Below are 15,013 nucleotides of genomic sequence, written 5' to 3' on the forward strand. Positions count from 1 at the left end.
GGCCTGCTGCATTCCACCAGCATTTTGTGAGTGTTGGCGGGGAATGAAGATGTGTTTGGTGGCAGGATCCCTTTGGAGATGGCGAAGGTTGCGGAGAATGATGTGTTGGATGCGAAGACTCAAGGGGTGGAAGGTAAGGATGAGAGGAACCCGTTCTGACATTTACTTCAAAGGAATTTCTTTGCAAAATGGATGAATGACAAAACCACATCCTGTAGTTACCCATGATTGGAAATATCGCCTTTGCACCACCCTGTCAACCCCCCTCAATAGAATTATCTCTCATTCTTCTAAACTCTAGTGAAAATAGCCCCAACTTTCTTGTCCTTCCTCGTAAGACAATCCCTTCACCCCAGCAACAATCCTAGTGAATCTTCTCTTAAATGCTGCCACTACAAATATATCCTTCCTTCAATAAGGAGACCAAATTTACATACAGTAAACTTGGTGGGGACTGAATGTACCCTATAAGGTGTGTAGGGCTCTCAGTACCAGTAACTGTGGTGTTAATGGTTCAGACTAACAAAATGGCTTCTCTGTATTGTTATAATGAAATGGGTTCTCTGTAATGTTACTTAATGCTGTAATGGGTTTCTGTATCTGGAATGTTTGGTTTATAACTGCAGATGGTGGGGGGGGGGGGGAACTAGCCAATGGGGAATTGTTATGCTATCTTGTATGTGTGAGCTGAGCGGGAGTTCGCGGTCTTTTTCAGGAGGTGAGTGAGGAAGACGGGTGTATGAGGAGCGGACAGCGGTTCCAGGATGGCGGATACTGGATGTCGGCAGTTCGGACAGTGGCCAAAGGCTCGGAAGGTCACTGTGGATGGAACTGGAGGAGTAAGCTCCAACGTATTAATATATTATGTGCACAAACTGATAAACTTAGAGATTTGGTGCCTTTAGGTTATCTGCTTCTACTAACCCATCACTAGGAAATAAGTAAGAAATAACTATAAAGTTGCAATTATTTACTCGCTTTTGGTGTATTGTCTGATATTTGTGTTGCGAGCATGTACAGGAGGGGGCATTACACCGTATTTACGCTGAAGTATTGCACTATTGGCGGGGTGACGGCAGTTCACCCTAGGCGAACAGGGGTAAATTGGGGGCACGGATGCTACATTTGTGGTCATAATTCCCTATTTTTATATTCCCTCTGCAGTGCAACAAAGGCCGTTAATTCAGTTCTCTCCCTAATTCTTTGCTGTACCTGCATCCTAATTTTCTCTTCTGCAGTATATACACAAAGGCACATAGAATTCTTTATTTTCTCTCCATCATGCAATACTCCACTTTTCTAATCTTCCCAACAAAAAGTGGATAACCTCAAGTTTCTCCACATCAGGCATCTGTGTGGATGCGACAGCTAATGGTAAATTAAAAATACTCCCATTATGTGTGCCCAAGGCTACTCAAAACTAGATTGAAGTATTCCAATTACCCACTACAGCCTTGCAGGCAACAGACTAAAGTAACTTGCATCTCAGTAGCTTAAACTAGATTTGTAATCACGTTCAGCATTTGGGAGATTGATATCCACAGATAGTGGAGTGTTCAGTCTGCTGGAAAAGTAAGGCATTATACAACATAACATGCTCTATAAAACCAGGACTGTCTACGCCCTTGGTTTGATTAATCTGGGAAATGGTTGAGCAGCTTATTTATATCAATCACCTATCATGATGGTACACTTTGTAACTTCCACCAATGTCATACAGTTTACAAATGATCTTAATAACACTTTGCAAGTGGAAATGGTCTGAAAGCAGCATCTCAAAAAACAAATGAATAATAACTGAATATTCATTCAGGGTTCTCATTCTTCCTGGTCCTTCTGAGGCCAGTACAGCCATGTCTACATGTGACATAATCAGTAGCCACTAGCAACAAGAAGTTGGAATCAGGAAGAAAGCGATAGCTTCACGTTAGCTCAGGGGATTGTTACTGGTCATTCCTGATTGCTTCCCCTCCTTCTTGATTTTTCTGACCCCATTGGAACTGTGGCTACTCCTTCCTCCACTTCACCTTATTTACTACCTGCCAGCCTTCTGTTTGTTAACTCCCCATGATCACATTCTCTTATCTCAGATCCTGAATGGAAGTCTTTGCCAGTGACACAGGTACAGCTATCTATCAGTTTAACTCTAATTTAAAAGTGGCTGCAGACACAATTTTGATTAGGATTTGGACTTAACCTCTTCAGGCACAACACTATTTAACCCTCTTATTTTCCCATTGTGATAATTAATTGATCACCCTGACTTCCTTTACTGGTGCTTGAAGCGCTATTTCCTTAATTTTGGAGCTCTCAGTAAAATTCAGCATTTATACAAGAAGCTACAATTGCTGAGAATACTTTAAAAGATAAATACTTGGAAGGTTTTTAAAAAGTTTTTCAGAATCTGTACGTTGCTAGCATTTTTTTCAATCCAGATTATTAGCTAACCTTACTTTCTGTAGTTGGAAACACAAGAGACTGCAGATGCTGGAATATGGAGTGTAAAACCAAACAGCTGGCAGGACTCACTGGGGTGATTGCCAAGAGTGGAGGCAAAGGGGTGGTCCAAGTATTGGTTGGAGACTCTGCTCCTGAAGCATTGACCATCCCTTTTCCTCCACAAATGCTACTGAGACCACTGTGCTCTTCCAGCAGTTTGATTTCTATTTGGCCTGGTTCTCATGGTGGAATCATGACAACTGGGCTTTACATTGTTGGTCTCCGTCTCTGGATTATTAGACTGGTAATGTGCCTCCAGTTCTCTCACTATACCGTTGGAACTGAAGCTGTTTGATAAGGCTGGAACAACGGTGGTGAATCTCACTGGCATTGGTGTACCACACAGATCTGTAGCCTAGACCTTACTAAACCTGTAATTTCAAAATCCAAGTGTAAAGAGCCTAAATTATGACAAAACTGCCCAGGACTGGTGGGGGTCTCTGCTGGCAAACTCAGAAACCCTTCCCCTGAAAGACCTTAGAAGCACTGATGGCTGGTAAAACACCACCTCACCTGTCCAGCCTGTAAAAACTGAAGATTACTTAACATTTTCTCAAATATTTCAAACTAAGAATATATATCATAAATATCTAATTTGCAGCTATACGAATAACTATAGCCTTATTAAAGTTTTTAAGAAAGACAAAAACTCCAAAATTAGACAAATAAATCCAACATCAGTAATTTAAAAAGGAAGCTAACTTCCTCTTTGCTTTTCGGCCAAGGGTCACTCTCCCAATTAAAATCTATGGGATTGTGGATCTGTGTTAGGTCTGACCGAAGAGATTGGAGTATTTCATTAAGATAGCACACCATTACAGAGCAAATTAATAGACTCAACATTCCAGATTTACTCCCACTTTCAGGAATTCTATGTTTAACAAGGCCTGTACTTGCTTCTATTTAGATAGGTGAATGTTGGTGGTTTATAATATAACAGCCTGCAAGTTCTGGGCCATGGATTTGGTTTCATAATAAAATTATGTTGAATGCATCCCTCTTCATGCTGATTTTTAACTTTAGAAGTATTACATCAAGTGCTTCAAAACATTCTTTTTACATATCTTATGATTTCCACTTTTCACTGATAGATATGAGTAGTTTGCAGATGGACAATTATGTATCAAGTAAGAGAGCAGATCTGTTACCTTATTCTGGATATCGTCAGATTGTAGAGGTGGATATGTTGAACAATCTCGTCCAAGAGTCGATCCGTCATTGTATCAAAATCAGCAAAGGTGTCACTCTGTCAAAGGGATTCAAAACAAAATAGTGGCAATGTCATTCTGGTCAAAGAACGGAGATAATCATCTGTCTCGATTCAACAGGCAGCACATACACTTCAAGGGTGGAAAGCTGATGGCATTTCCATAAAAGAGATAACTTTTCATTTAAGCAAAACAGAACTTAGACCGCTTTCAATCCCCAGCTCACCATTCCCTCCCATCCTTTATCTAAAATTGAACAATCCACATGGAAGAATTCAGCAAATAACAACATTTCATTAAGTACTCAATGAATTCAGCATAGTATCATACATATAGTCATCAGATTGCTGAACCCATGAACACCAGCTCACCATTTTGCTCTTTTTTGCATTATGTATTTTGTTAATATTCTTTTTGTAATTTATAACACACTTTTATGTATTGCACTGTACTGCTGCTGCAAAACAACAAATTTTATTTCATACTGTATGTCAGTCATAAGAAATCTGACTTTGATCATATACTGAATTACTCAAAGTTCAAAGTAAACTTTATTATCAAAGTATGTATGTCACCATATACAACTATGAGATTCATTTTCTTGTTGGTATACTCAATAAGACAATAGAATAATAAACATAACAGAATCATTGAAAGACTGCCAAACTAGAACATTGAACCAGAGTGCCAAAACAACAAAATTTGCAAATACTGTTACGAATGTGCCACAACTCTGAGGGCCGAAGGGTACAAAGTCGCCCCCTCCTTTTTGAGAATCGCAAGACTGCTATTAATTCGGGTCTGGGACCCAGGAAATGAGAGAGAGACATCCAGAATACACAGGGTTTGGAATGTGCCCTGGCCTCAGCAAGGCGGAACCCTTGATAACGGCTATTGTCTCTTGGAGATGGAATTGTGTATTGAGTACTGTACTATTCATTGAAGCCCTCAGGGGATGTCCTGAGTGGGCTGGTTGAGGGATTGCATCATCCCAACCTGATTGACATCTGAGACTCCGTGAGTAAGGATAAAAGAGGATCTGGGGAACAACCCCTTTAGACGCACCAGGAGAAACGCTAGAAATCCTGTGACAGCGTTTAATAGCGACAGCCGGTGGGGGGCTCGCATGTGTCCTTTCCCTTTGCCTGGGATTGGGGCCTTACCACGGAAGAACAGCTTAGCTAAAGGAGAGGCCACAAGTGACTGGCCACACCAACGGAACTCACGAAGGATCGAAATCATAAAGAGGAAAAGCTGGCAAGTTTCTAAAAATCGCTCTCTTGACTCCAACCAAAGGCTGCAGCCTGAATGAACTGAGTGACTTTTATATTTCCATCGGACGATACATTACCCCCTAAACAACGATAGAGCTATTTCTTATTGATTATTATTATACCTGCATTTTTAGATTTAGTATTGACGATGTATATTATATGTATGTTTGCATTGATATTATTTTTGTGTATTTTTACTAATAAATACTGTTAAAAATGGTACCATCAGACTTCAACGGACCTCTCTATCTTTGCTGGTAAGTGACCCAGTTACGGGGTTCATAACAATACAAAAATAAGAAATAATAATATTAAATAAATAAGCAATAAGTATCAAGAATGTGGGATGAAGAGCCCTTGACAGTCAGTCCATTAGGTGTGAGAACAGTTCACTGATAGGGCAAGTGAAGTTATTCCCTTTGGTTCAAGAGCCTGATGGTTGAGGGGTGATAACTGTTCCTGAACTAGGTGATGTGAGTCCTGAGGCTTTTCTACCTTCTTCCTGATGGCAACAGCGAGAATAGGGCATGATCTGACTGGTGGGTCCTTGATGATGGTTGCTGCCTTCCTGCAACAGTCCTTCAGTAAGATGTGCTGAATAGTTGGGAGGGATAGACCTGTGATAGACTGGGCTGTATCCACTACATTTTGTAGGATTTTCCGTTCAAGGGCTTTGGTGTTTCCTTACAATGCTGTGAAACAGTCAGTCTATATACTCTCCACTACACATCAATAGAAGTTTGTCAAAGTTTTCGATGGTTATGCTGAATTTCTGCAAACTGCTAAAGAAACAGAGGCACTGTCACGCTTCCTTCCTAATTGCACTTATGTGTTGGGCCTAAGACAGGTCTTCCAAAATAATAACATCAAACCCCTAATTATTAAATAGAATACTGTGATCCTTATCTTTTTTGTGTATATTATTACTGTTTGTGTATATTTTCTTTTAGCTATCTGGTCATAATGCTTATTTTCCTCTAGCTATTTCTCCTCTAAGAAAGTAACCCCTTGTATCAACTTTATATCTTTCTTAACATTATTATCCATTTTACTATGATTCCTCCAAAACACGTCAGGCAATTTCCTTGTAAATTCCCAAAAATTGAGCTGGATTATCTGACCTGCAGAGGGAACTGTTTGTCAGGTCTTGCCTGGTGGAGAGGTGGATCAATGGAATAGATTTCCAATCACTGACGGCATGCCCTCTGCATGGTGTCTCACTGTACCACTGTCAGTCGGAACCTGCCAGCCATTCAGTGGTCCAGCTCTGCTGAGATTTCACTGCACAACTGCACTGCCAAATGCTAAGAAGCATTCAACTGTGGAAGATGCATACATACAGCTCAGACTTGAACTCCACGCATGATGGGAAAATGATTAGATGAAGATTGTCCATATAACTGTTTGCCCAAAATATCCATCAACACACAGGTATTTTGAGTGATTGAGTAGACAAAAACAGAAATTACACCTCAGTAGCTGCTTTATTAGGTACCTCCTATACCTAATAGAGTGGCCATTGAGTGTGTTTCTGTAGGTAAGTGGCCTCCTGCTGTAGCCCATCTACTTCATGTTCTTCATTCATCTCTGAATTTCTTCCCATTCTGATGTTTGGTCTGACCATCAACTGCATCTCTTGACCATGTCTGCCTGCTTTTATGCATTGAGTCTCTGTCATGTGATTGACTGATTAGATATTTGCATTAACGAGCAGGTGTACCTAATAAAGTGATGACTGAGTGTATAACTAATATGGGAAGAAAAAACACACACTAGGATCCTCCTTGACTGATAAATAAACTCCAGGATATTTCTCAGCCGTGTTTATTTGGGGGTGGGGCAGGTAGGGGTGCCATTCCCCACTGAACAAAAGGGCGTAACTGACAAGCCTCCACTAGGATTTCTATGAGAGCCATCTATAAAACAAAAGAAATTATAGATTTAACACAAGATGTAATCATGGGACCAACCTCCCTAAGCCAATATGCATAATCAATAATGTAGTAGGCCATCAATCGTTTCCTAATAAGATTTCTCCAAGTGTGAACAGAGCTGATGAGATCAAGGCTGGCCAACAGAGATAAGGTTGGGCAATCCAGCCCTTTGTATCATTATTTCTTTCAGTCTGATTTCACTAAGAAGCACACCAAGTAACTTTCTTTCGTATCAGCCGGATGAACACGAGGTGCTGTTCTCAGATGCTCTATAACTGCTGCTTAAAGAGAGCCCATGTAGATTTTCCCTGAATGTGAAAACATTTCATCCAGCTGGATGATAACTTTGAGTGAATGCAGCAGAGCCGATGAGAAGGGTTAATTAGAGCAGCAGTGGAGAGCTTACTGCTAATTTGACAGTGATAGACTCAGCCCATTAACACAATGTGGCTTGATTTCTATTTTAGATAATAAGGTCTCCGAGTTCAATCTCACTGTGGGAAATGTTTCTTTTTGTCTGAGAAAAATTATGATCTAGTTATAAGCCACAATACATAGAAGTACTAGGCAGTCAGCAGACTGCTTTTTTAAGTACTGTGCAGATGTCCCTGGGTTGTGGCATGGACATGGGAGGGAAGGAGGAAGGTACTAAAAGTAATGGGAATGGGCTTCCAAGACATGAGGACCACATGTTGTACTGACCCTAACATACAGAGCTCTCCATTTTTTCCATCAATGCCCCATGTTTTAGAATCACCTAAGCAACAGTGTTAAGTGACATTGATTGTTGCAATCTATCCATCACATACTGTAATGGAAAAAAACATCTGGCCAAACCTGCAGGCTAAAGTATAACACTTACCCAACAGGCTGGTATATGTCTAGAGGAAAAGGAGATCCAGCCACTCACCAACCCCACCTCCCGTACACGCAGGTGCTGTAAGAATCAAGTTTATGCCGCACGTACACACACAATATCAAACTCACACCAGATACCGTTACGGAATACACTTTAAGGAGTTTACTAAAACTAAAAGAGTACTAGGCAATACAATATATATGAAAGAAAAGAAAAAGCAAAAGGTGCCAACTTATCAAAGTTCAGTCAGTTTAGTGCACATCGTTGGAGCTCAACCATCGAACCATTCGACCCCTCGTCACTTTCCTCCGATCTCCATGTCTTCGCAACTGGGACCACCCCCGGTGGTCAACCAAGCAGTGCAGCGCACATCCACCTGTCTTGGCGTCTTCTTCCCAACTCTCCTGAAAACCCACGAAAACCCCCTCAAGCTTCCAGCCTCACAAAACAAAATACCATTCCCCATTGGTTAACAAACGAATACAATCCCCATATCAGCAAGTCTAAAGCTAAACAACTGCAAGAGAAACACTTATCAGACAAAGAAACATTCCTACTCTTAACAAACCAAAGAAGCCATTTTGAGAAACATACACAGGACATTGTACAAAAGTAATTGGAGATGGTCACAAATGCATTTCAGCTGATAAACAAGTAAACAAGTAATTCAGAGATTCACAGCAACTTGTGCATGTGAGTGTGGAGGGGCACTGCAGAAATTATCAGCAACTCTGAGAAAAGAGCTTGTAGTTATTTGTTGATAACTTACACATATGAAGCAACACACACAAAATGCTGGAGCAACTTTGCAGGTCAGGCAGCTTCTATGGAAATGAATAAACAGTCAACATTTTGGGCTGAGACCTTTCTTCAGGACTGAGAAGGAAGGGGGAAGGTGAAAAGGTAGGGGAGGGGAAGGAGGCTAGCTGGAAGGAGATAGGTGAAGCCAGGTGGATGGGAAAGTTCAAGGGCTGGAGAAGAAGAAATCAGATGGGAGAGCAGAGTTGACTGTAGGAGAAAGGGAAGGAGGAGAGGACCCCGGGGGTTGGGGGGAATGACAGGCAGGTGAGAAGAGGGAAAGTGTCAGAGTGGGAAATAGAGGAAGGGGGGGATTTAAAAAAAAAGGAGAAATCGATATTCTTGCAATCAGGTTGGAGGCTATCCAGATGATAAGGCGTTGCTCCTCCATCCTGAGTGTGGCCACTTCTTGGCACACAAGGAGGACATGGATTGACAAGTCAGAATGGGAATTGAAATGTTTGGACACAGTGGCAGATAGAGTAGAGGTGCTTGATGAAGTAGTCCCCCAATTTATGATGGGTCTCACTAATGTAGAGGAGTTCACATTGGGAGCACTGGACACAATAGATGACCCCAGCAGATTCCCAGGTGAAGTGTTGCCTCACTTGGAAGTGCTGTTTGGGGCCCTGAGTAGAGGTGAGGGAGGAGGAGTATGAGCTGGTGTAGCACTTAAACTGCTTACAGGGATGATGCACCATCAATAACTCTCTGGGATGTGAGGCGAGATATCGGCTTTTATTGACTGGAAGAAAGAACAAGCAGTGAGTGACCACCATACTACATCCTGGAGACTGAGGGCAGGGCTCAGGCCTCAATCGCCTTTATACCGGGGTCTGTGGGAGGAGCCACAGTCAGTGGGAGGGGCCACAGGAGCAGTCAGCTGGGGCGGGGTGTGTCCAAACAGGTATATGTAGTTCACCACAAGGGATAAGTGCCAGGAGAGAGATTAGTGGGGAGGGACGAATGGACAAGAGAATCACAGAGGGGGTGATCCCTGCAGAAAGCAAGGAGAGGGGGAGTGGTAAAGATATACTTAGTGGTAGGATCCCTTTGGAGATGGCAGAAGTTGTGCAGGATGATGTGTTGGATATGGAGGCTGATGAGTGATAGGTAAGGACAAGAAGACCTCTATCACGGTTAAGGCAGCAGGAAGATGGGGTGAGCACAAATACATATGAATATCTATTTGGGGCAAGCAGACTTCCCTGCTTTTTAATTGTTGCTGGAAAGATTTAACCAGGAATTTTCGGGCATGGGTGGGGGGGGGGAGGGGTTACCAGCATAACTACACTGGGTTCAAGTAAATTAGATTTTCCATGAATATCTGGGAATCATTATTAGAGTGTGAAAGTCCAACATGCCATGAAAGTAAAGACCCGAACAAACTTTCTGACCTGCTTCTTGTCTGACATATCATTTTTAAGTCAATAGCTCCCTCTTGTGTAATTTGTTAGTAGCGCCAAATTGGAGCTGCTTTGAAGTAGCTGGCCTCCTACAGTTTTTAATTTACAAGGTATTACGTACCATTATACAGGAAGGATATCAGCCGCTGTCAGTCCTAATTCACTGGAGACTGCTGCTAGTAAAAGCCTAAAGGTGTTATTATTTGCACACCATTTATTTAAATGCTGGACTAATTTTTCCTCCCAACTATTCTTTATGTGCAAGTCTTGACAGCAAGTGCGCTTGGACATGCTGTTTGACTTTGGGTTGAGAGGAAGTGGAGATGGGGGCAACATAGATATAGTTTACCAAGACATATTTCATAGGGTTTAAAAACATGAAGTGAAGCTAGTTTTACAATGACCTAATGCACATTTGCAGACTATTTGGCAAGCAAAAACACTGGAAAAAAAGACCAAAGGGGTTCTCCCCTTACAAGGCTCACTGAACAGATGATTAGGAGCAAGAACTCTGACTCATTTCCAACACAATTTCATTGCAGATTAACTGCTATATGCCTTAGTTCCCTGTTGTCTGCTGTTGGATACATTATCAAAACACAGACAAGCTAATCTCCAGTCAACTGTCCCTAATTATCTCTTTACATCTGCATCTTTCTCCCCTGTAAAGGCTTTCCTTCATACTTACTTCTTCAACTGAGCCCTCTCCAATGTCTCCTTCTTTGGCTCAGTTTAAAGCCTGGTCATACTACATACCTGTGTAATGTCTTCGATCATTTTAAAACCTTTACAAGCTGCTGTGTAAATTCAAATTGTTGCAATTTATAAGTTTCAGTTTATGAAGTTTCAGTCAGAGCAACAGACTGTTATAACTCGTACGAAGGCTTGTAGGTGGAGGTGGAGTCATGATAGTGCTAAATTGTGATTCCTTTGTTTTCACCTACAACAACAGCTTTTCTACCTTTGATGGCTCTCTTTTTCCCTTTCAGGGTGGATGGGGTTCTGTTAAAGATCCCGCCCTGCAGTTACACTCAGACTTTGGTTCCTTGCGGTGGTGGGACCCACTCCTGGGGGCTAATGGCTGGCTGCTTTTCGATGTCCTGAAGAAAGGGCCCAGAAGACAAGCAAACGTTAGGGAGGTTTTGAGGTTTTGTGGCCCTGTGGATAGACTGCTTCTAGGCCGGTGCCGCTGACTGAGGCATCACAAGAGAGAACGGAACATCGGATCGGCTACTGGAGGACGTGTACTCGGCGAGTTGTACTGTCTCTCTCCCTTGTTGGGGGGGTGAGAGATTGCTGCCGATTCTCAGAACTCGGGAGAAGAAAGTGGTACGACAGACTTTTAACACCTTAAATCAGCGAGTTGTTTTATTATGTCTCCCCTCTCGCTGTGAAAGGGGACACCTCTTTTTCCGTTTATTAGGGAGAAAGAGAGCCTGTGGTATGTCGAATTGTCGGTGAACGATTAGTTTCTGTTGTACTGCAGTTCACGGTCTCTTTTGGGGGCTATTGTATGCTTGGTGGGTGGAGGGCGCAGATGCCTTTTTGCTGAAGTGGGGTTGGGAGAGGGTCATTGCTTTGCTGCTGTTTGTGTCTGGGAGGGGGTAGAAGGGCACACTGGGGTTCTAACATTTTAACTGTGTCACTCATTCTTTGGAGCACTCTTCTGTTTTTGTGGCTGTCTCAGAAGAAAAAGAATTTCATTGTATTCACTTCTCTGGTATTAAATGAAGCTGCTGAAATATTGAACGTCTATGCTGTTGAACTACTGAACTACATTGTTTCTTCAACTGCGATTGAGTTTTGTTTTATTATCCTGCACTGTCTCAGAAACTTTGCAACCACTTTAGGATTCAGCTTTAATTTATTCTCATGTTTGTGGGCAGAGAGAAAAAGATTGGAAAAGAGGCGTTGCTGTACTTAAACTAGGTAGCTCTGCAAACCTCATTTCTTAATCTTCCATCAAAACATGAATAATTCATAGGAGAATTAGCACAGAAACAGCGTCTAAAACAACAATGGCCTATACTCATTAAGTTCCTCAAATGCAGTTATGATAATTAGGTACGTTACTGAATCAGAATCAGGTTTAATATCACCGATATATGTTGTGAAATTTATTAACTTACTGGCAGCAGTACAATGCAATACATGATAATACAGAAGGATATATATATGTAAATCAACTACAGTAAGTATATAGATGTATATTACATTGTTAAATTAAAAGTAATGCAAAAACAGAAATAATAAGTAAATGTGAAGTAGAGTTCATGGGTTCTATGTCCATGTAGGAATCAGATGGCAGAGGAGAAGAAACTGTTCCTGAATCACTGAGTGTGTGCTTTCAAGCTTCTGTACCTTCTTCCTGACAGTAGCAATGAGAAGAAGGCATGACCTGGGCAATGGGAGTCCTTAATGATGGGACACCACCTTTCTGAAGCGCTGCTCCTTGAAGATGTGCTGGATGGAGGTAAGTACCCAAGATGAAGCTGACTAATTTTATGACTTTCTGTAGCTTCTTTCAATCCTGTATAGTGGCACCCCCATTTCAGACACTGATGCAGCCTGTCAAAATGCTCTCCACTGTACCTCTGTAGAAGTTTTTGAGTGTCTTAGGTGACAAATCAAATCTCCTCAAACTCCTGAAAAAATATAGCCACTGTCTTGCCTTCGATATGTTGGCACCAGGTTAGATCCTCAGAGATCGAGACACTCAGGAACTTGAAATTGCTCACTCTCTCCACTTCTGATCCCTCTTTGGTCTAACTGATGTTGAGTGCCAGGCTGTTGCTGCAACACCACTCAACTAGCTGGTATATTTCCTCCAGTCATCTATTATCTCCATCTGAAATTCTGCCAACAATGGTGGTATCATCAGCAAATTTATAGATGGTATTTAAGCTATATTTAGCCACACAGTCATGGGTATAGAGGGAGTAGAACCGTGAGCTAAGCACACACTCCTGAGGTGCACTAGTGTTGATCATCAGTGAGGAGGAGATATTAATATCAATCAGCACAGCCTATGGTCTTCCGGTTCAGAAGTTGAGGATCCAATTGCAGAGGGAAGTACAGGGGCCCAGCTTCCATAGCTTATCAATCAGGACTGTAGGATGATGGTGTTAAACGCTGAATGATAGTCAACGAACAGCATCCTGACATAGGTGTTCGTATTGTTCAGGTGATCTAAGGATGTAGGAAGAGCCGTTGAGATTGCATCTATTGTGGTGATGTACAAATTGTAGTGGGTCCAGGTCTTTGCCGAGGCAGGAGTTGATTCTGGCCAGGACCAACCACTCAAACATTTCATTGCCGTAGGTTTTAATGCTACTGTATGATAGTCATTAAGTGCCTTCTTGGAAAATAGTATAGTTGTTGCCCTTTTGAAGCAGGTGAGATCTCTTGACTGTAGATGAGAGGTTGAAAATGTCCTGGAATACATCTGCCAGTTGGTTGGCACAAGTTTTCAAGTGGATGTAAAGCTTGGAAATGCTATGAGTTCAGATTTCTAACATGTCAAAATGATTCGAAAGGGTCACAGAAATGATGGAACAAAAATGCAAGATTAGTAGTGATGTAGCATCTGCAGGATTACAGCTCCAGTATGTTCCAATGTACTCACCAGCAAATGGTGGACATGAGATGTATTTACTACATGGCAATACATCCCTATAAACACTAATCTAATAATTGATTGAGGACTGATTATAGGCCTGGAGCTCAGAGCTAACTCCATGACCTTCAAAACCCTACCACTCCATTCCTCGAAATTGAGCAGCTTAAAGGCGTGATTTCATGCTTCATTCTAAAGATAGGATAAATGTCAGAACAAAAAATATACACTATTTTTTTCCCAAGGTAGTGGCAATTTTAGTTCATGTTTCACATTTTTTTCCATCTCCTGTGGTAGTAAAATAAATGATTATCAAAACAGCTCCACACATACGTAGCCCAGGTAAATGCATCATGTCTTACCTGGTTCCTTTCAGACATTAAGAAATCGAGCTTGGCACCAGGAAGCCCCAGTTCAATAAACGTCTTGACAAGTCGTAGATCTGCACTGTTACCTGAAACAAAGATACATTCTTATATAGCACATTATACAAAAAGTCTTCATAAGGTGCTTCTGATAGGCGTGAGCAAACAATAACTGATACTGGGCTGAATAGTGAAATTCAAGAGGCTATTGCTAATAGTTTGGTTGAGAGGGATTTTAAAGAAGAATTTAAAGCAAGAAAGAGAATTAAAGTGGTAGGGAGATTGAGAGAGAAAATTCTAGAAGTTAGGACTTGACAGCTGAAGTTAGTGGACCAATAAAATCCATGGGTGAACAATGTACAGCAGCTGTTGGACCCATATCTTGGAGGGCTGTCAGAGATTACAGTCACTAGAAAGGACAATGAAAGACAGAAATACTTTTACTATGACTGTGCTGTTTTATGAGCAGTGCACTGTTTTGTAGCCTGTATAAGTGGACAAGTACAGGAGTGGTAGTTGAAAATAACATGAGTTACAGAACTTCAGATGACCTCAAGCTCCAGTAAAGTAAAAGGAGGGAAGTCATCAAAGCCAGCACAAGGATAATAAAGGCTGGAGATAGAAAGGGAAATAAGGTGGAAGAATATGATCACAAATGACACTTCTAACGATTACAAGAACGTTTGAAAGTTGTGAATGTTAACAGTCGGTACTTACCGTCCAATCCATGAACACAGACCACTAGGTGGATTCCTTCCTCTAAATTCTCTTCCTCTTCTTCTGGGGTGAAGTATGGAACATCAGAAGCCAGAAATGGCAGGTCACTGTACAGCGTGCCTTCAAACTTCAGTCCCTTTATCAACTCATTTTTGGCCTTCACAAAACTGTAAAACAAACATTATTTGTAAAAATACATACAAATCATTTGGCTGTAAATGTAGGTTGCCTGATTAGAAGGTTTCTAGATGACAAGGAGATTGGTGCAATTGCAGACAGTGAGGAAGGTATGAAAGGATACTGCAGGGTATAGATCACCTGGAAATGTGGGTAGAGA

General features: G+C 41.6%; 1 protein-coding gene across 2 annotated transcripts in view; it reads right to left on the bottom strand.

The window, feature by feature from the left end:
- The window catches only part of fam135b (family with sequence similarity 135 member B), a 381,705-nt gene that overhangs the window by 37,774 nt on the left and 328,918 nt on the right, over nucleotides 1-15,013 (bottom strand). For both annotated transcript variants that reach the window (XM_059975315.1, XM_059975310.1), the window contains 3 exons: nucleotides 14,677-14,843; nucleotides 13,957-14,048; nucleotides 3,648-3,745 (listed from right to left, as the gene is read on the bottom strand). In XM_059975315.1, the coding sequence (XP_059831298.1) occupies nucleotides 3,648-3,745; nucleotides 13,957-14,048; nucleotides 14,677-14,843 (357 nt within the window). The remainder of the gene's footprint in view (nucleotides 1-3,647; nucleotides 3,746-13,956; nucleotides 14,049-14,676; nucleotides 14,844-15,013) is intronic.

Source organism: Hypanus sabinus, chromosome 1 (assembly GCF_030144855.1).
Source record: "Hypanus sabinus isolate sHypSab1 chromosome 1, sHypSab1.hap1, whole genome shotgun sequence".
Taxonomy (NCBI): Eukaryota; Metazoa; Chordata; class Chondrichthyes; order Myliobatiformes; family Dasyatidae; genus Hypanus; species Hypanus sabinus.